Source organism: Tiliqua scincoides, chromosome 1 (genome assembly GCF_035046505.1).
Source record: "Tiliqua scincoides isolate rTilSci1 chromosome 1, rTilSci1.hap2, whole genome shotgun sequence".
Lineage (NCBI taxonomy): Eukaryota > Metazoa > Chordata > Lepidosauria > Squamata > Scincidae > Tiliqua > Tiliqua scincoides.
This window is the reverse complement of record NC_089821.1, coordinates 299,259,341-299,282,170: the sequence shown is the minus strand read 5'-3', so window position 1 is coordinate 299,282,170 and position 22,830 is coordinate 299,259,341. Positions and strand designations below refer to the sequence as shown.

Here is a 22,830-nt window from a genome sequence, read left to right as displayed (position 1 = left end):
GACCCTTCTCCAACAAGCAACACTGCGTGCATACCTGTCGGGCACTAGATGTGAGAAACAGACTTCACTGAACTCAGAAGTCAGACTCCACTATACATTTACAATGAAACCAGAGATCACATTCAGACATCACATTCTCAATTCTATAGACCAGGGGTGCCCAAACCCCGGCCCTGGGGCCACTTGCGGCCCTTGAGGACTCCTAATCCAGCCTGCGGGGAGCCCCCAGTCTCCAGTGAGCTTCTGGCCCTCCGGAGAATTTCTGGAGCCCGTGCTGGCCTGACGCAACTGCTCTCAGCCTGACAGCCAACTGTTCAACCTCTTGCGTGAGCTGTGGGATGAGGGCTCCTGCCACCGCTTGCTGTTTCACATCCGTGATGCAGCAATGGCAGCAAAGGAAAGGCCGACCTTGCTTTGTTCAAGGCCTTTTATAGGCCATGAACTATTGCAAGACCTTCTTTCATTCATATAAGTTCCTTCTCTATTCTATTGGGCAGGAGGTCTGGTCTAGAGGGTAGAGCCTCCGTCTGCCTGAAGATAACATCCACAAGGTCGCCGGTTCGAGGCCACTGGCACCGTGCGACCTTGAAGCAGCTGACAAGCTGAAGCTGAGCTATTTCCATCTGCTCTGAGCGTGGGAGGATGGAGGCCAGAATGTGAAGCCAGATCGGAATGAAACACCTGAATACAGTGGTTCTTGAAAGAAAGAACCTTCTTTCAATTGTAAAAATCCCTATTTAATAAGGGATTTAAATAAAGCCTGCCTATGTAAACCGCCTTGAATAAAGTCTTGAATAAAGACCAAGAAAGGCTGTATATAAATACCTGTTATTGTTGTTGTTGTTATTCATTTATGTAAATTTATTCAAATTTGAAATGTAAATTAATTCTTTTTTCCCCCTGACACAATGTCAGAGAGATGATGTGGCTCTCCTCCCAAAATGCTTGGACCCCCACTGCTCTAGACCATGGTTTGGAGGATCAGGAACAAATGAAGAGCAAGCATTCCTTCCTCCCCTTTCTTGCACACTTTCATTGTTTATTTCCCAGCTTCTTCAAATCATAGCTGGCCATGACATCTGAACAGGATTGCAAGCCACAATCAAACTGTGTTTGAAGAGATTGTTCAAATCACACATTGCTGGTTCAACTACCACAGCAAAATATGATTTGAACAAAAACCAGGAAGATTTCAATTAAGGGCCCAATCCTATCCAACTTTCCAGCACTGATGCAGCCACCAATGCATCTCTGAGGTAAGGTAACAAATGTTCCCTTACCTTGAGGAGGCCTCTGTATCTCTGCCCCCCCCCCCCACAGCACAGTGCATGCCCCATTGGAAAGGCTGCCTCAGTGCTGAAAAATTGAATTGGATTGGGCCCTAAGGAATGCAAGGGAGTATTGGAGTTATTCTCAGTCCTACAAATCTTGGTTCAATACAGTAAGCACCACAAATTTCAGCAACATGCAAGCAAGCCCAAATTTTGCTACTGGTTAGGATGTCAACCCTATGCTCAAGAACTCCCCCCAGATCCCAGCATAACAAAATACAATACAAGTTGAGCCTATTTATCAGCAGATCTTCTATCCCCTGGACCTGCATTGAACCAGACTTGGCCCAACCCGAACCCTCCAGTCACAGTTCGGTCCAGCTGGCTGATGATCCATCAATTATTCTCTCTCCTTCACTCCAAGGCAATCGACTCCTCCTTTCCCCTGAGCATGTGAAAGAAAGATAATCACTCTGCATTGGCGAAGGGAGGGGTTGCTGGCTCAAAGTGAAGTCTTTCTAAACACCTGGAGAGAGACTGATTGAGGGATTGTCTGCCTAATGATTTTATCTTACATCACAAAGTTCCGCAAGGCTGCTATTAAATCACTGAGCAAAAGGACATTGTTTTTTAAATGGATTTGCTTTAATACGATTTTTGCCATCCAAGTGAGTTCTGGGAACGGAACCCTCGTGAATAATGAGACTCAACCTGTAGTTGTTTTCTAACAACCCTAGATGTCAACATCTTCTAAATGTACACAACTTCCTTCTGAACTTCAAGACTAGCCAAACTACATACAGAGTGCTTATGCTAGACTCATGTGTTGTGAGAAAGTTTGTTACATATCAGGACCTTACATACAGACCATTATCAGCCTCACCAGTATACGGCTAGCAAAGTATAATAGCTGTTTTCAAAAACAGCTTGTGATCTGTTAGCTGCCTTTTCTCCAGGGCTAGCAAGGTAAGTGTGCTTGCATTGGTCTCATGCATTGCAAATGTACAGTTTATTACAAAAGCATGCAGTTTTGAGGCAATCCCACCAGATGGCCTCTTACGCTCTAACCATCTTGAAGATGCATTGCTTACTGTTACAGTCTGACCTCTCTTTGGTTAATTAAGTAGCATGAATGATAGTGCACTTCTTTGAGCGTACGTATTAATAAGAACAACACACGAAATTTAGGTCATAAAACGTTCACGTTCAGTTCCAAGTAGCAAAGAAGGCTGAGTGAGAAATATGAAATGAAGCTAGGAATAGTACAATTTAAAACATATTTTCCGAATCTATTTACATTCTGTTTTAGTTTATTTTGGATTGCAAGGGGATCTTTTGAATTTTTTTGTAACAGAAAAATCCAGTGGACCCCTTCCATTAAATTAGACTATTGCCAATGCATATTAAATGTCCAAATTTGCATAATGATTTTTAAAACATTTAAAGCTGATTTAGCAATGGGGTGATGAGTGCTGTTCAAACCACAGAATTCACTTGGACTCTGCCTGGGCACTAGAATCTTAGTAGTAGTTGGCAACCTTCAGTCTCGAAAGACTATGGTATCGCGCTCTGAAAGGTGGTTCTGGCACAGCGTCTAGTGTGGCTGAAAAGGCCAATTCGGGAGTGACAATCCCTTCCACACCGGGAGCAAGTACAGTCTGTCCCTGGTCTGTCTCCCTGGCTATGGGCCTTCCTTCTTTGCCTCTTAGCCTCAGACTGTTGGCCAAGTGTCTCTTCAAACTGGGAAAGGCCATGTTGCACAGCCTGCCTCCAAGCGGGCCGCTCAGAGGCCAGGGTTTCCCACTTGTTGAGGTCCACTCCTAAGGCCTTCAGATCCCTCTTGCAGATGTCTTTGTATTGCAGCTGTGGTCTACCTGTAGGGCTCTTTCCTTGCACGAGTTCTCCATAGAGGAGATCCTTTGGGATCCGGCCATCATCCATTCTCACGACATGACTGAGCCAACGCAGGCGTCTCTGTTTCAGCAGTGCATACATGCTAGGGATTCCAGCACGTTCCAGGACTGTGTTGTTTGGAACTTTGTCCTGCCAGGTGATGCCGAGAATACGTCGGAGGCAGCGCATGTGGAAAGCATTCAGTTTCCTCTCCTGTTGTGAGTGAAGAGTCCATGACTCGCTGCAGTACAGAAGTGTACTCAGGACGCAAGCTCTGTAGACCTGGATCTTGGTATGTTCCGTCAGCTTCTTGTTGGACCAGACTCTCTTTGTGAGTCTGGAAAACGTGGTAGCTGCTTTACCAATGCGTTTGTTTAGCTCGGTATCGAGAGAAAGAGTGTCGGAGATCGTTGAGCCAAGGTACACAAAGTCATGGACAACTTCCAGTTCATGTGCAGAGATTGTAATGCAGGGAGGTGAGTCCACATCCTGAACCATGACCTGTGTTTTCTTCAGGCTGATTGTCAGTCCAAAATATTGGCAGGCCTTGCTAAAACGATCCATGAGCTGCTGGAGATCTTTGGCAGAGTGGGTAGTGATAGCTGCATCGTCGGCAAAGAGGAAGTCATGCAGACATTTCAGCTGGACTTTGGACTTTGCTCTCGGTCTGGAGAGGTTGAAGAGCTTTCCATCTGATCTGGTCTGGAGATAGATGCCTTCTGTTGTAGTTCCAAAGGCCTGCTTCAGCAGGACAGCGAAGAAGATCCCAAACAAGGTTGGTGCAAGAACACAGCCCTGCTTCACGCTGCTTCGGATGTCAAAGGGGTCTGATGTGGAGCCATCAAAGACAACAGTGCCCTTCATGTCCTTGTGGAAGGATCTGATGATGCTGAGGAGCCTGGGTGGGCATCCAATCTTGGGGAGAATCTTGAAGAGGCCATCCCTGCTGACCAGGTCGAAAGCCTTCGTGAGATCTATGAAGGCTATAAAGAGTGGCTGTCTTTGTTCCCTGCATTTCTCCTGCAGTTGTCTAAGGGAGAATACCATATCAGTGGTGGACCTGTTGGCTCGGAATCCGCACTGTGATTCTGGATAAACGCTCTCTGCAAGTACCTGGAGCCTCTTTAGTGCAACTCGGGCAAACAACTTTCCTACAACGCTAAGGAGAGAGATGCCGCGATAGTTGTTGCAGTCACCCCTGTCACCTTTGTTCTTGTACAGCGTGATGATGTTTGCATCCCTCATGTCTTGAGGTACTCCACCTTCTCTCCAGCAGAGACAAAGGATTTCATGCAGCTCAGTGATGATGATCTCTTCGCAGCACTTTAGGACTTCAGCAGGGATGCTGTCTTTTCCAGGTGCCTTGCCAAAGGCAAGGGAGTCCAGGGCCACGTGAAGTTCTTCTAGGGTTGGTTCACTGTCAAGCTCCTCCAGCACAGGCAGGCACTCAATGTTGTTCAGCGCTTCTTCGGTGACTACATTTTCTCTGGAATATAGCTCAGAGTAGTGCTGCACCCAGCGTTCCATCTGCTGCGCCCGATCCTGGATGACCTCGCCTGTGGCAGACTTCAGAGGGGCAATTTTCCTCTGTGTTGGACCTAGGGCTTGATACCATCATACATCCCCTTGATGTTGCCCGTGTCAGCTGCTATCTGTATCTCGGAACAGAACTAGAATCTTAAGATAAAATATAGGCAGGAGAGGACTGGACTTGGATTTGTAAAGACAATAGATATAAGGGTCAACTGATAGCTGGTGTTGCGGACCCTCTTCATGGGGAGGTGCCAAACCATGAGCTGAGCCCCCCTCAGCTCTCAGATGATGATGAGAAGGTCTCTCAGACGAAGGTCTCCCAGATGGTGTTAAACGTGTAGGTGAAACTTCAAAGAGACCAAAAGCAGGGGAAGTTCATGAATGGTGAAGGATATGTACTACTGACCTATTTGGAATTTAGAGTGCAGTTAGGTTGCACCATGCACGCATTTTACTTGTGCAAATTCGAGTATGAGAGAGAGAGAGAGAGAGAGAAGCAGCAGCAAGAAATGGGAGAATGAATCTGCTTCTTTCGCGTTTCTTGTAGTGTGATTATAGTTAATCTTAAAGGGACGGTATGTATTTTTTGGATTTAAGTGCCCTTAGTTACATTTATTTAAGTCTTGTTTGTTTCTTGACAAGGGGCAAAACACCATGACAAAATTTCTCTTTTGCTTTCAGTTGACATACAAAAGAAAACAAAAGGAAAGGGAAAATACACTGAATGAGGAACAGTTGTTATATGCTATATAATGTATGCATTGTCCAATTCACACTGCTTTCAACAAACTCTTGTTGCAGGTGTTATAAGCCAAGCGGACACAGATTGTGGATTATCACAGTTCTCTCAAATCCTTTGCTGAACCACAATATATAACTTTTTCAGCTGCAGCAACAGAGAAAATGCATAAGAAAGCATCCTAACTGGCAAGGAAGACATACTGTATACATACACCCAAATGTAATAAAAAATTTTAAAATAAACTTTTTTATCTAGAACCTGAATAAATTACCAAAAAGAGGAATGACATATCATTCTAAAGTAGAATCACACACAACAAGCCAAAATACCAGAGTAGATACTGTCAGCAGGGTGTTATCTACATAAACCTGCTCCTCTATTGGTAGTTACAGGCCCAACACATTAATCCCCTTAAGAAAGCTTAAGAATACACACACACACCCATCGGAGGAAACATTATGCAGACAGCTTTGTTGCTTCACCCCAGCAGTCTGTCTTGTACGATCATCACCCAAACGAATTTTGGCTGTTCAAGCCTTTCAGAAAAGGTAAAAAGCACAGGCACAAATTTAAAAGGTTATGTCCTAACTGCACATACAGTGTGGATTCTGAGACAACCTTTCACAGAAGCACCCCTCAAGTGGGAGGAGGTTTGTCCCACACATCTTTGCTGCATCACAAACAACCATGTGCAAATATACCGTTTTGGGATAACATGAATTTCTAGTTTAGGATTCTTCCCTAGGGTGTCTGGTACTTCGGAATGGAACTGATGGAACCAATTACAGTCACCACTAATAAATTTTGTGGATTGACGTGGGAAACTGCAAAAGCTCTGGCTGATTTGAACAAACAAACAAAAGTTCCCATGAAAAAAACAATAGGCGTGAATACCATTGACTACAATAGGGTAAAATTTTCACCCTGTTGTTGTCTCAAGTCTGTAAAGTTCTTCAGTGGTTGAATCACAATGGGCCTGCAGGATTCCATACCTTCCAAAGTCTGGATGCAGGCTTAATTTAAGTAATGGGTGGGGGGGGGGAACAGAAATCAAAACACTACCACCATAACCTGAATCTGAAATTTTGCAGCTGATTTTTCCTTCTTACCTTCTTTGAATCACAATGGGCCTGCAAAATTTCATACCTTCCAAAGTCTAATGCAGGCTTGATTTAATTAATTGGGGGGGGGGGGGGAGAACAGAAATCTAAACACCACCACCATAACCTGAATCTGAAATTTCACAGCAGATCTTTCCTTCTTACCTTCTTTGAACCTCCATTTCATCTGGAGAAGGTCCATTTTGAACCTGACGTTGGGTTGTTGGACCTAGAAAGCATTAAAATAGCAGCGATAAATGCAAAGGCATAACAACCTTTTTGCAGTATGTATCTGAAAAACAGAAAATTATTCAAGAGACAAATTGAAGCAAATAAAATTGACGTTAACAAGTCACTATGGAGTAAATCTCAGTGCTGTTGAACCTTGGTTTAGCTAATCTCTTTGTCCATGACTAAATAAGCCAATACAGGAAGCACAGAACCTAACACTGCCATTAACAGCCAGCTGTCAGCATGAAGAGAAGAGTTAAAGGGCACATGTTACAACAACCTTGCAGAAGCTAAGCAGGCCTAGGAGTGATCAGTGCCTGGGTGGGAATCCTAAGTACAGGTGTGCATAGTTTAATAGACTTCCAATTAACAGACTGTGCATACAATGGTGGTCCAAACACAACCAAGAGGCTCTTAATGAGGCAGTCAGGTCTCCCATAGCCTGCTGCAGAATGTTTATACAACAAAGAGGCTCTTAATGCAAGGATTAAAGGTTTTTCCAGTGCTGCCCGTGCCATGTCAGAACTGGTTTTAATCACACGTCACTTGTAGACATTGACTAATCATCTTCTAATTAAAAATTCTCAGTCCTTTCCATTGGTAGACTGCAGGGTGCTGCTCTGCTCCAAGTACGTGAAGTTCAGTTTTGTGTTTATGCCCTGCCAAACTTCATAGACACCATCCAAGCACAGAAATTATTTTTAGCAGCTGCCGGATTTCATGTACACATGACCTGACTGAGGCAGATCTGTCACCTGCTTCATAGGCTGGCTGCACATTACGCATAAATGCATGTAACTACGTCCCCATGATGTCCTTTGAAAATGAAAGAGCCATGCTGGGAAAGGAACATTTTGCGTGGAGAAGTAGTGGGGGGGCGGGATGGGGTACAACTCCTTTCGTCTCCAAATAACCTTCTCCACACACACTTTTTGAAACGCCACGAGGAAGGTGCTTTGCAATGGAGGAACAGTGGGCAGAGAAAGAGCGAAGCATTCTTTCACCTTCCTGCTGCTTCCCTGTTCTAAATTCCCCAAGTCCCAGGCATCTTTTCGAGGGTTAACTCATGTGCATGTGAGACAGGTGGGTAGCCCCTCAGTGAGACTTCTGCTCTCCTTTAACTAGACAGGCTCATCTGCACACATAACAGCTTAGCACAATTTCATGTGCTTTTAAAATACAGGTTGAGACTAATTATTCGCGTGGGTTCCATTCCAAGCACTCATGTGGATGGCAAAAAAAAACGCACTATAGCAAATCAATTTAAAAAGCAAAGTTTCTTTGCTCCAGTGATTTAAAAACAGCCTGGCTGACCTTTTGACTCTAAGATAAGAGTCATTAAGAAGACAATCCATCAATCAGTCCTCCTCCAACTCAGCCCCTCCCTTCACCAATGCAAACCTGCTCAGGGGGAAGGGAGGGGCCGCTGGAGAGAGGAGGATTGATGGATTGTCAGCCAGCTGCCCCCCCTCTCTCCTTAAGAAGGCTATTGTTAAAGGACTGTTCAGTTTTTTAAACTGATTTTAAAGGGATGCATTTTCCCCTTCTCCAGGGACCAGCACATTCCTTCTCATTTGCAGGGGCCATTCGGGTTGAGTCAAATCCGTTATAAAAAAATCCGTGTATAAATAGGCTGGACCTGTATGAGCAATAAGTGCTATTTGGTAATCACACCCTCCTTCTAAAGATTTCTTCTCAAGCGACAATGCGACCTATCTAACATGATGAGTTTGGGAACTGGTCCAATAGGAGAGTAGAGAACAACAATGTGTGTGGGTGTGCTAGCCTGCCTGCTCCTAGGGTACCCTTTTTGTAGCTTGGTCTTTAACAACTCACTCAGGAATGACATGACTACCGCCTGAAGTCTTCTGTCCTTGTTGCTTTGTATTAAATTGCATTTAGTACACCGATCCTGTGACTCAGCCCTAAGAGTATTTTTGGGAACACTGATACCGGAAATGTACTATATCAAGTTTTGTGTCTTCTTGCAGCTGATGAAAATCAGCCACAACTTCTCCTGACCCAAAGAATGTGGGCTGTGTTCTTCATTTCAGCCTGCTACTGTTTCTTCCACTGACTCCGGAAGATGTTGATAGACTTGCAATTAGCAAGCTACATGGCCATTGGGCAAAGACAAACCAATGATAGCATAGCAAGCAGCAAGACTATTTAGCAGCTTCCAAGGTCATTTGTAAACCAAGCTTTCTGGTGCTCAATGACTCCTGATATACTTGACTACAGCTGTTCTTTGAGGAGTTAATTATTTTTCTAATTAAATTGACTCATCTGTTGAAAGCCTCTTCATTCTCTTTTCTCACTCTCCAGGATTCTGGAGCAAACTCTCACAGATCCTCTTAGCACCACCTCCCCATGAGCAAAAGGTACCTGTGTGTGGCAAAACTGGGTGCCAGCACGGGCCTAGCGAGAGGGTCAGAGTGAGCGCCTACTTCCAGGGGTGATCTCCAAGGCATTTGAGGAAATGATCATGTTTTAATCACCCTTTTCGAAACTAATATTTGTTTAGCAGCTTTTGACAAAGAGAACGTTCTAGTCAAAATGTGTTGGGTGTAGCAAGAAATTGGAGAACTTCTGCAAATAAACAAAAACATTTTTCTTCACACTTTCTGAGATTTGTCTCTGTGTTTTGGAGTGGGGTAGCAGTAGTTGGTCCCCACCATTGGGTATATGAAACCATGTGCCCCAATCCAAGTAAGGGCACAATCCTAACCCCTTATATGTCAAGTGCTTTCCAGCACTGGTTTAAGGGTAATGCAGCTCTGAGGTAAGGGAACAAACATTCCCTTACTTTGAGGAGGCCTCTGTGAGTGACACCCAACTGCAGGATGCAGCACACGTCCCATTGGCACCACTTTGCCAGTGCTGGAAAGCACTGACATAAGGGGTTAGGATTGCGCCCCAAGAAGATTCATGCACAGAACATTAAAAAAGCTCTGCTGCATCAGGCCAAACGTTAATTTAGTCCAGTTTCCTGTTTCTCCCAGTGACTCAGCACCTGCCTCTAGGAAGCCCACAAGCTAGAAAATGGACATACCCCTCTCAAGCTATTGTTCCCCTTCAGTTGGTATTCAGAGGCATACTGCCACTGAACCAGGTGGTAGCATATAGTCAGTAACTAGTAGCCAACGTTAGACCTGTCCTTTGCAAACCTGGCCAACCCCATTTTTCAAGTCATCCGAGTTAATGGTCATCACCAGAACTTATGGAAACGAATTCCACAGACTCATTATGTGCTGTTTGAAGAAGTAGCCCTTTTTGTCCATCCCAAATGTTCTAGCAGTCAGTTTCATTGGATGTTCCCACATTCTAGTACTGATATAGGGAGGAAGCTTCTCTCTGTTTTCTTCTAGTCATGTGAGAAATCATTTCTCCCCTTAATCACCTTTTGTCCAAGCTCAAAGACCTCAAATGCTGGAGCCTTTCTTTGTGAGGAAGATGCTTCTGCACTCTGATCGTTTTGATTGTGTGTTTTCCATCTCTACAACAACATCATTCCTGAAGTGTGGTGACCAGAACCGTACACAATATGAGGGTGTTATAATATTAGCAGTCTTATTTTCAATCCCTTTCTTAATGACCCCAGCATAGAATCTGCTTTTTACAGATGGCGCACAGAAATGGTGCCAGTGATTTTGCTGGTGTAAGTCCAAGTGGACCTAGGAAGGGGGATAGGATATCAGAGGCACTGCTGCCAAGAGGGTGACACCACCCTCTTCCCAGCCTTGATTTGCCTCTCCCACCTCGATTCTGCCCACTTCCTATGCTATTTGACAGTTTGCTGACCCATGGTCACAGCTATTTGTGGCAATGGTCCAGGCATGGTGATTGGAGGGTCACCTTTTGCGACAGCCATTAAAGCATGCTGTGGCACCAGAACATGAATTCTGGCACCTCAACGGCCCAATAGTATTGTGCTCTTACTTACATTTATTCCTACTCTCTGCTTCCTATTCTTTAACAAGTTACCATTTCAAAAAGAACCTGTCCTCTTATTCCAGTACTGCTAGGTTTATTGGTAAACAAAAAAAAATAAACAAAAATAAAAAACACACAGAAAAATTCATATTCTTAATAAAATACTTTTTCAAGAATTTTTTTCAGACAGTAAGCGATCTATACTAAAACCATGTCATAAATACATTATGCATATATACCTAGAAAAGGCTTCCAAATATCCAAAAATAAGCCCATTTGTAGTTATTATCTACTCTTCATTGATTCATTCATTCATTCAAATGTTGATATGGTTAAAAGGTCTTCAATCCATTGAGTAGGAGGGTACTTTTCCTTCCAATGTTTTAATATAAGTCTTTTGGTATTGCTTTTAGTAGTACAGTAAAGTGTTTTAGTAGTGCTAAGTTTATGCAAAAGCCTTTGGTGAGGGACTTTGTCAAAAGCTTTTCGAAAGTCTACATATACAGTATTGGAATCACCTCTATCAGCATGCCTGATATTGACTCTTTCCAAATTGTTCTGGAAAATGAGTGAGCAGGACCTAATTTTGCAGAAACCATTCAGTCTTCTGAGCACACACCACCTACTGGATCAGGACCCAGGGGCTTGTGAGTTGCACATGCAAATGTGCAGTCACGTTCAGATGGACAAATGAACAGATAATTGAAAACCAAGTACTGTGGTACATGCATCCAAATCCAACATGTGATGAGGCAGAAATGGTGCTCAGCCAATGTGATGAGGACGGTGCTCAGCTTTGTGACCCTGCTCTTCTTTCACCTCTGTATTTTTACCCACTCATCCTACACAAAAAAAGTAGTAAGAAATTGTAAAAGAATTAGAAAGAATCAATTTTACAGTCCATTGTAAATGGGTTGTAAGTTGGAGAATGTCCAACTTTGATCTGGCTTCAGATCCCCCTCAGTCATGAAGCCCCCTGGGAGATCCTGGGCCAGTCAGCATCTCCTTAGCCTAGGTCAATGTAAGGAAAAAGTAGGGGAGTAACCAAGTGTGTCATCCTTACTCAGTAAAAGAACAAGCTGTTAGGTAGCTTCCCGAACCCAGAAATGACATTCTTGCTGATCTATAGGAGAGTTATACTAAAATATCTTAGGAATCACTTGTTTGCACATGGTATGAGGCAATACTCTCTAAGCCAGACGTAAGTAATTTAGCAGCTGATCAATTATGCCCTGATGAAATACAGGCTAATAAGCTTACCACCTGTTGCTGGAAAACTGCCATAGGACATTAAGATGCTCAGCGCACCCCACCCCCCCACTGCCAACATAAGGGCTGCTGAAACGTCATCCCATCCATCAATACACTCTAGTCTTCATAGGTCACCAGTGACATTGCAAGACCCTCCTACTACTCAGGCTCGAAGACAACAACAGTGGCCGAATGGTTTATGCGACGTATGGTAGAGTCCAGATACATTTTTCCAAACACATGATCTGTTTAACCTTTGAGACACAGAATTCTCTGTCACATTCTGGTTCAAAACATTGAATCAGAACCTCATTAAAAGAATAAACCTGATACCTCAGGGGGAAGTTACTTGTTACATGCAAATTCAGCCTTTATGGTATCCCTCCAAGGAAAAAACAGATTTGGGTGATTTTTTTTTATTTGCAATTTTTTAAGGCAGTAAACTTAAAAAAAAATGGAATATAGAGAAATAATCCAGGAGCCATGCGCAGGAAGCCTTCTGAAGATACTGGGAGGCCAGCATGATCTCTGAAGGGCTTGGTGCAGCCCCAGGTGAGTCCTTGCAGTTCCACAATTCCCCCCCCCCCCAGATTTCATTATCTTCAGGGGGTTGTGGAACCAATCCCCTGCAGATACCAAGTACCCATTCTATAGCTATTTTGAGCTTCTGGAAGGGTAGAAAGCCAAGGCATAAATGTTTTAAATTGGTAATTAATAAAAGTTCATGAACAGTAACCACAATCCCTCATGAAAAAAAACTTGCTTTTCTAGGTGCATGAAATATTGTGTATGGGAGAGCATTCAATCACAGCCCCCAGTTGCAGTCTAAGGGCTCAATCCTACACTGCCTCCCCACCCTGCAGTACAGCCGTGCCAAAATGGCTGCTACACTATCCTGAGACAGCGGCAGGTCGGGGGGACAAGAGGGGCAACAGCCCCAGGCGCCACACCCGTGGCACTTGCGGGGGCAGCACCATCATGCCTGCCGCACTGCTGCCACCTGCCCTCCGGAGCCCTTTTGGGTGCAGGAGAAGCCCCGTGTGGCCTTCAGGATAGCTTGGAAAGCCTTCTGAGGCTTCTGATGAGGTCTTAAGCAGTATTTCCAGGAAACTTGAAAGACCACGTCAGAAGCCTCGGAAGGCTTTCCAAATGGTCCTGAAAGCTGTGAGAGGCTCCATGCAGATAGGTAATTATTCAGGTGGGGGGTGACACTGTGAACCTGTGCCCCAGGGCATCACAGGGGCCAGGTCTGTAACTGACCTGCAAGGAAGGAGAAGCAACTGGAGGTCTCCTTGGGGTAAGTGAAACATTACCAGTTTCTGTACCAGTGAAATCACTGCTGCCATCTTCACTGTCCTCCTGGGCTTGAACCACCCTGTGGGCCACCCTTACTGCCCAGAAACACCTTCCTGTCGCTTGGGCTGTTCCTGCTGTCAGTATGCAGGCCCAGCACCAGGTGGCGTGAGTCTCCCCTAGTGCCTCTCCCCTCCCAGGTGCTGCAATGTGCCTTATGGCATGTTTGTGATGGCCATTGCCTGGGCAGCACATGAGCAAGTGGCACTGCCTAGGTGGTGGATCAGGCTAAGTGGTACTGTCCAGGAACTGTTTTAAATAACATGGCCTAGAATTTATACAGACAAGACAACAGATTAGCTAGTGCCATGTTTTTCTGTCTTCCTTTCCTCTGAAAATGAGTGGTTTGATTCACCTACACAAACATCTGGAGCTATCTGCTCTTCAGGCACCTTGGCAAGGCACACCTAGATCAGTTCATCCTTTGCTAGTTGAAAGCTGAGGTTTGGATTATGGACAGCAACTGGTGCAAGAGTGTTAGGGTAGCGATTTTCGACCACTGTGCTGTAGAACACTGGTGTGCCGCAGATGGTCCGCAGGTGAGCCACAGGACTTTGGGGAGGGTCGTTTATTATTGTTATTGTTATTGTTATTAACAACAGTATTTATACACCGCTTTTCAACTAGAAGTTCACAAAGCGGTTTACAGAGAAAAATCAAATAACTAAATGGCTCCCTGTCCCAGAAGGGCTCATAATCTAAAAAGATGCAAAAGAATACCAGCAGAAGCCACCAGAACAGACACTGCTGGGGTGAGATGGGCCAGTTACTCTCCCCCTGCTAAAAAAAGGAGCACCCACTTGAAAAAGTGCCTCTTACCCAATTAGTAGCGCGATTGAGGGATTTCAGATCTCTACCAGCAGCATGGTGTTCCCTGTCAATGTTCAATAAACTGATGATGTGCCTTGACAATTTTAGCTCCTTGTCAGGGTGCCATGAGATGAAAAAGACTGAAAATCACTGTTTGTTAGGGTCTGGTTTAGGGTTGACCTGGGGTTAGGGTAGTGTGAAGACTTTTGCTTGATATTTCCACTCTGAATTTTGCAAACTTCCTGTTAGGTGCAACATGAAAATTGTTATTCCTTAGTGTAAAGGGAATAATAATTTCTTATGAATTTTAAAGCTTAACCCTAAGGGTTAAGATCTATAAAGCACTGGGCACTATTTCATCATTTCCGTGAGGCCATGTGAGGTACAGAGCAGCCTGGGCAGCTCTGTACCTGATATGAACAAGACCAAGGAGAATATCAAATGACCTTAGAACCCACTTCTGAACTGAAGGGTGTAATCCTATCCTATGAAGCTTGCACCTGCCTCTGAGGAATACCTGTGAGACACTCTCTCTCTCTCTCTCTCTCTCTCTCACACACACACTCACACACATTGCAACCTCCCAAGCTAATTACATGGCATTCGACAGCACCACAGAACTGCCTTGTAGCCCTGCACCTCTCTGTTCGGGTTGCAATTCATGTTTGTATTCACTAACTGTACGGCAATCACAGCAACACTATAGATCGCACTGAGGTCAGGAGCAGACAAAAGACAGGGATCTACTGGGAGATATTTAGGTGTTTTGTAATTTTTCAGCAAGGGTTTCTAACAAAATTACTAGTTAAAAAAATGTCATCGCTGGCCCCAGAGTTCCCTGTGTCTAAAACAGGAACATTAACTGATTGTCTTTCACCAGGTTTTTGCCCAGCCCTGCTGGTCATTTTTAGAGTTATGGGTTAGAATCCCTGATAGGTAGTAACTCTGATTTGTGCATTAATCCTAGTACAGTAAATGGAATTCAAGATGTTTCTGGCTTTGTCCCCCAAGCTACTGTTTTGCATCTGACTCTAGCTGTTGGACCTCTGCATTCTAGTAAACAGCAAAATAGATCCTGCAAGACTGAAGTCTGTCCTACTCTGATAGACAAACTTTAAGTAATGAGACAGACTACTGAATCCTTAGCACATCCCCCTATGTGATCAACATTATCGTGGGCCACAATCAGAAAGGTGGAGGATGCAGCACAAGAATGCAACAAAGGAGAAACTCCTACAAGATGAGAATAAATCAGTCTGCAAATGAGTGACATGCCACATGTAATAGAGCAGCCATTTTCAACCTTTTTCATCTCGAGGCACACTGACAAGGCATTAAAATTGTCAAGGCACACCATCAGGTTTTTGACAATTGACAAGGCACACCATGCTGCTGTTGGGGGGCTCATATCCCCATTATTATTATTATTATTAACATTATTTATATACTGCTTTTCAACTAAAAGTTCACAAGGGGGTTTACAGAGAAAAATCAATTAGCTCTACTAATATATGACCATCCCCCAAACGTCCGCGGCACACCTGCAGATTAGCCACAGCACACCAGTGTGCCACGGTAAAGTGGTTGAAAATGGCTGCTATAGAGAAAGGCAATGCAATCATGACCAATAGTAAAGTAACATAATAAACAGAGACTTGCCAGGTTCTCTAACTTCAAGAACATTCTTTTAAACTCCATGAATAGCTGACAATTATATCGGCTGCTTTGCATGCCTTTTGGGGAAAAAAGCGAGGCACAAATTGAATAAATAACATGTATATAGCCTAATGGATTCTAAATTTTGTTGCATTAAGGACTTCAAAATCCTAACTACAGAGCAAAGCAAGGTTTTGTTTTGTTGTGGTTTCAGGTCTGCTCTCCTATAATGGCTATTAATTAAGAAAAGTCAGTCCACAACGAACAAGAATCCAGAATAAGCTCCCTCTTCTCTTTTCTCTTTTCTAACAGCCCCCATGCAAAAAGACACTTCTCAATTCAATTCATTTCTGCTTTGTGTCTATACAAAGCTATACTCAAAGGGAAGTGGGGTGGGGGAAAAACTGGGCATACATCAGGGAATTTCATCCATGTTTCCCCTGAATTCACTTGTAATGAAGAACAGAAAAGGTGCATTTCAGTTTTTAAATTTAAACTGAGTCTTGCTTCATTAGCATTTGGTTAGAAATGTCACAGAATCCCTCAGCTCTTATTATTCTTTATTTTCATGAGGGTCTTGAGGACCACAAGAGGTTCCCAGACCACGGTTCCCCGAGCCACTAGCTTCTAGCCCATTCCCAGCCTTCAATCCTGAATTTCAGTAGTGTAGTATAATTGAAATCTAATTCTACTCCCATCAGTACTCCATCCGCAACTGAGATCACCCTTGCTCATTCAGTAGTAGTAGGAAATTTGCCTGCTTGAAAAATACCCAATAGATGATAAGAAATGGGCCTCTTTCACTGTACCAAAGCAGTTATTTCATATACGATCAAAAATTCTGCATTTCGCACGTGTTCTCCATTTCACAAAAACACACGTTTTAAAAACCTGGATAAAGGACAAACTATTCCTAAGCAAATAGACGTAAAGCAAACTGATGGAGGCTGCAATCTTGAATGGAGGAACAGCAGAATGTATATGCTTGACCCTTCCTGCACCAGCCTTTTTTTCACTCAAAATAACTCCAAAGCCATTTTAATAAGGTTTTACACTAGAAAAAAATACACATCTGGAACTTGGAGAAGGAAGAAGTGGCATGGGGAAGATTTTGAGTGGGGAAATGCTGAACGTAGAACAGGTTAAGTGCATACATATTGGTGTTCCTCCACTCAACATTTCAGCCTTCTGAGGCTACTTTGCATTTAAAAACAAAATCAAACCTGCTGAGGTTTGTTAGTTACATTTTCATGTAACACCTCCTTTGCCCCTCAGCTCTGCACACTTCAGATTAAGTATGTTAAACACACACACACACACACACACACACACACACACACACACACACACACACATCTTAATCATACTTTTAAAATGTATCTTAAATTCTCAAGTATAGCTTCTAGCTAGCCATCAAATCAGCAAGTACAAAGCAAGTACAGGAAGACATTCATAACTTATGCAGCTGTACAGGTAACAGTTTAATCCAGCTACTGAAAAAGTCCTCTTTTGTCAGGATCCCCTAGATTTGCTGGATCACTTCTGCTCTCATTTCCTGATATTATTTCACATCAACATCTCCGCAGTTTGATCACCATCCGGTGGCAAACAAGAGATGGAAAGCTGCTATACTGTTACAGCAGTAAAAACATCTCCCACAAGGATGAGAGAGGAAATTTTCATTTCAAAACTTACTGCGGTGCAAATATACAGAACTGGAGAAAGGGAGGGGGGGAGAGAGAGGGATTTAACAAAGTCTCCCATCCTTTGCTTCACAAAGACAGTTGAACTTGGAAAGACATTCAAGGCACATAAGAGAGAAGTGAAAACTTTCACCACCTACAAGACATTCTGCACAGGAGGACGCAGTCACACTGACAGAGGCAGAAGCAATGGCAAATCCATTCCCTGTTAACCATAGTATGGTGGCGGCTTTGTTGGGACAAACTCCAGGTGCATCTCTTTCATGGCCAGGACAGGTCTAGAATCCCTTGGTGGGCTGGATTACATGAGGTGTAATCAATACCTTCCACAGCCATGGACGGGGCCTCTCCCTTTAATTATTTAATCTGAGGTTGCCTTCCTAGCCTATCACGATACTTGCAGACCAAGTTACCCCGTACAACATACGGCCTGGACAGGAAGAATAAAACATGGCTGAAGTGGCACTGCAGGGGAAACAAAGAACAGTCCCATAAGTATAGAGTGGCTATTCCGTTCTCATATGGGTACACTCTGAAATATCTATAAATACAGCATAATATTTCAACACAGTTATCCTCAAACTGTGTTCTGGGGGAAAAAACCCCAAGAGATTCCTTAGATCAGCAACTTCTTCACACTTGTTCCCATCTTTTAACCCAATCTACAACATGGGATGCATTTTTTTTCACGCACTGTGTTGCTCCCCGTCTCTCTCAGAGAATATCCACCCTGTAAACTTGACAGATTTAACAAAAATTCCTTCTCCTAGAAAACACTAGAATTAGAGTTCTCTGTGTGGACAACAAAATTCTCAGCTCCTTCGCTGAGGGATCCTATCCAACTTTCCAGCTCTATTCAATCCCATCCAACTTTCCACTAAAATTGGGAGAGTTAGGACAGACAAATGAAAATATTTCTTTACCCAGCGTGTAATTAGTCTGTGGAACTCCATGCCACAGGAAGTGGTGATGGCATCTTGCCTAGATGCCTTTAAGAGGGGATTGGACAAATTTCTGGAGGAAAAGTCCATCATGGGTTACAAGTCATGACAGGTACGTCAAGCTCCTGATCTTAGAAGTAGACCACCTCAGAATGCCAGATGTAGGGGAGGGTGCCAGGATACAGGCTGTGTCTTGCTGTCTTTTGTGCTCCCTGAAGCATTTGGTGGGCCACTGAGATAAAGGAAGCAGGACTAGATGGGCTTTTGGCCTGATCTAGAGCCCAGCAGGGCTCTTCTTATGTTCCAGTGCTGATGCAGCTGTAACAATAGGGTGCATATTGCATCCTGCAATTCAGGGGACAGACATGGGGGCCTCCTCAAGGTAAAGGAATGTTTGTTCCCTTATCTCAGGGGCTGTATTGCAGCTGCATTGGCACTGGAATTTTGGATAGGATTGGGTCCTAAGGTACAATTGCAAAAATGAGAGGGATTTAAATACACAGAAAACCAGTATACGCTTGCAGTGTAGACACACACTCTCTTATTCACTCTCTCTCTCCTGCCACATGGTCTTTTTTAAAAAGCCAAATGTCCTGCTGCCACTGCTGTGATCCTACTTTGCTCAGACTATAAGCTATTTTGTGTGCTTTTGCTTTAGGTGCCTAACATTTAACAGATTCAAGTAGTACATCCAAAGAAAAATTGTATGATACTATGTCAGGCTGAGGATTTCTAGATCAGGCAGACTTAACTCCTTGGTTCTGCTGGTTGTATAAGCAGACGTAGTTCCTGCACTTTCTTCTACATGAGTGCATGATAATCCTGACATTATACTGTCACATATAGATAGGACTGTGGCTCAGAAGCAGAGTATTTGCTGCATGCAGAAGGTTCCAGGTTCAATCCCTGACATCTCCAAGGTAGGACTGGGAACTCCTGAAGAGCTGCTGCCAGTCAGTATAGTAGACAATGCTGGGACAGATGGACCAGTGGTCTGACTCAGTATAAAGCAGTGCACCATGTCACACATCTGCACACAGAGGTATTTCCTTCACATTCATACCACCTTTTTGTCTTTTGCAAACGAGTGTCATATGGTCCAGTGCTCATCTGACAAATGCAATTTGCCAAAAACAAGCTGTTTACCTGATTGGAGGAAAGGCTTTTCAATGTCACACACAGTGAAGCATCAGTGCTGAGTTTTCACATCTCTGTCACATAGTTTCTCTTCTACATTCCTTCTCTTCCCCCCCCCCCCCCCAAAGCTGAAGTCATGGGCTGACCTGTCTTAAGAGCCTTTCAGAAGGCAAGCAGAAGTGTCTTTGGGGTTCACTACAATTGTATTTAGATGAGTAGCCTATGTTTTCCCGGATTGCTTGCCAGTGCTGTCACAGTCACAAGCTGGGAAAGTAATGCAATTTTCATGAGTAGCCAAAAGGATTTAGACACAAATCTAGGCACCTGGACCTTGCAAGCTGGATGGCTGTTTGCTTTTAGTCTTTACAGATATCAGGATCCTGTCAAGGCCCCTGAACTGAGAAATTGCAAGCTGCAGATTCTAGGAAACTCCAGCTTTATCTCTCTCCCTCTTTTTTTAAACAACACGCTTGCAGCTGATATCTCTGTGAACTCAGACCAGAAACAAGAAACCTGCAATGCAAGCAGGGACAGCACCACACATGGGACCTGGTGGGGCATATAAGCCTGCAAGGGTCAACATGGAGGACACACTCTGCCCCTACAGGGTTTCCATGTGAGTTTTGGTGGCCTAGATCTCTAATAAGAGTAACTGGTCATCCTCACCCAACAGTGTCTTCTCTAGTGACTGTCTTTTTCTTTTTCTCTAGTGTCCTTTAAGATCTTTTTAGAATGTGAGCCCTTTTCGGCAGGGAGCCATTAGTTATTTGATTTTTCTCTGTAAACTACTTTGCGAACTTTTTGCTGAAAAGCAGTATATACATTCTTTTAACAACAACAATAATAATAAAAAGAAAAAGACAGAGACTTGCACAAGGATTCTATGCTTTCCTAGTTCTATACAGAGGCTCAGACCCTTTTCCATCAACCAGTTGGGTGGCTCTGAAGCAGCAACCCAGTGCAGGGACCAGTACTTAAGAGGAAGCCAGGACAGGCAGCAGCAACCTCTTTCACAACCTGAAGATAGGAGGGAGACAAGTGGCCCCAGCTGCTGCTGTGACCATCAGTATCCGAGCATGCCAGAAGGATGAGACTGGGTAGCTCACAAAGACACACAGGCAGTGGCATAGCTAGCAGGGGGTGGGGGCGGTCTGCCCCAGGTACCTCCCTTGGGGGGGTGTAACACCACAAATGCCCCAACATTGCTAACATTGCGAAGGTTAGGAGTAACCCCATCATGCTACATACCGTTGGAATTTCCAGCGGAATGCAATGCAAAAAAACCATATTGAAATATCTCCTTTCCATCAAAAGTTATGGTCAAAAAACCAGAAACCAAAAAATGCATGGAACCCTATGGAAAATGAAACTGAGCCATATCGCGCGTTTACTTGCGATTAGGTGAACATGCCATAGTTCATTGGAAAGGGCAGGCTGAGAGGAATCCAATGACACCAGAATGTTTCCTATCCAATGAAAGCATTCCCCCGAAAACACCCAAGAAGGAAGTCCCTCCCTCCAAGCAGAGGAATGTATTGAGCCCTATGGAAAGCGGTAGTAAGCCACACGGTCGCGTTTACTCGCAAGTAAGCAAACGTGCCTTGGCTTCTGGTCAAGTCAGGGAAAGAGGAATGCAAGGCTGGCTGCATGGTCCCAATCCGATGCAAGTGGAGCTCAACAAATGCTCCAGAAGGCAGCCCCCCCCCCCAAAGAATAAACCAGAGGCTTGAGCTGGTAAGGTGGGCCCGGGGTGGGGGCTGAAAATCTCACTGCTTTATCTGTGTGTGTGTGGGGGGGGGTGTTATTGCAGGCAGGCTACAGAGAAAATTCACTTGGTGAAATAGAGCTGGCTTCCCCTTATTTATCTGTTTTTTCTTTAATTTAATTATTTATAATTATTTTATTTTGCTTGATGAAGTCACTTCCAGCCATGACATCACTTCTGGTGGGTCATGAACAGATTGTCATTCTAAAAAGAGGGTCCCAGTGTTAAAAGTTTGAGAACCACTGCCTTAACTCAAAACAGGCCAATGAGACATGGGGGGGGGTGACACCCTAGTGACCAAAATTCTGGAAATTGTGGCTTTTAGGAATTATACCATCATGTTATATACCATTTGATGCAGAATTTCATCCATTGCTTGTGGGGAAATATTCACTGCATTAATTTTTCTGGCCATTATTATTATTCATTCCATGTCATGACTATTACTATCTCTGTCTCACCTACCTCACAGGGTTGTTGTGAAGACAAAATAAGGGGAGGAACCATGTACACCACCCTGAGCTGCTTAGAGGAAGGGTGGTATAAAAATGTGAATTAATTAATCAATATAACTATAATTAATTATGTCATATGGGGTGACAAAAATTTATGGGCCCCGGGTATCAAATGACCTAGCTACGCCTCTGGCTGTACGTGCATGTTTATGTGTGAGTAGGTGAATGTACCTCTGGTCCTAGAGAAGACCAGGCAAAGGGGAATGCAAGAACATCAAAATAGTCCTGATCTGATGAATATGGAGCTCAACAAATGCTCCAGAAGGCAATCCCTCCCACCACCATAGTATGGGGAAATATTCACTGCATAAATTTTTCTGGCCATTATTATTATTCATTCCATGTCATGACTATTACTATCTCTGTCTCACCTACCTCACAGGGTTGTTGTGAGGACAAAATAAGGGGAGGGAGGAAACAGGTACACCACCCTGAGCTGCTTAGAGGAAGGGTGGTATAAAATGTGAATTAATTAATTAAACAATGTAATTAATAATTAATTAATAATTATTGATAATTCATTAATTAAGATATGTGGGGTGACAAAAATTTATGGATCCTGGGTGTCAAATGACCTAGCTACGCCTCTGCACACAGGGGCATAAATGGTTCCAAGTCCCAGGGCCCAGCACAACCAGATGCCAGCCCTGAGTGGAAGTTATTTAATCCATTGTAATGGATTAATGTACTGCATTGTAATGTACTGTAGTGAAATGTACTGTAGTCCAACACAAAAATAAGAGCTATATAGGTTAAAAAAAACAAAACAGGATTCTTTTTGAAAAACCCTAGTCATCCAGACTGCCTTTGGATACTTTTCTTATATTTTTGTTGCAGAGAGAGAAACAACTTGTGAACTCTCCCAGGGATCCCTGCAAGGTACATTCTGAGCATCTATTGAATGATCACAAGCCCAAAAGGACACATGCAGTCAACAGCCATGACCCTGGAGCTGGGCACTCTATTTCCTCTGTCTCCCTTTCCAACTCCAGCCGC

The 22,830-nt window shown here is 43.8% G+C and overlaps 1 protein-coding gene across 7 annotated transcripts in view; it reads right to left on the bottom strand.

The window, feature by feature from the left end:
• EVL (Enah/Vasp-like) overlaps positions 1-22,830 on the bottom strand; it is a 173,922-nt gene that overhangs the window by 19,041 nt on the left and 132,051 nt on the right. For all 7 annotated transcript variants that reach the window (XM_066629016.1, XM_066628997.1, XM_066629026.1 and 4 more), the window contains one exon: positions 6,705-6,768. In XM_066629016.1, coding sequence (XP_066485113.1) covers positions 6,705-6,768 — 64 coding nt within the window. The remainder of the gene's footprint in view (positions 1-6,704; positions 6,769-22,830) is intronic.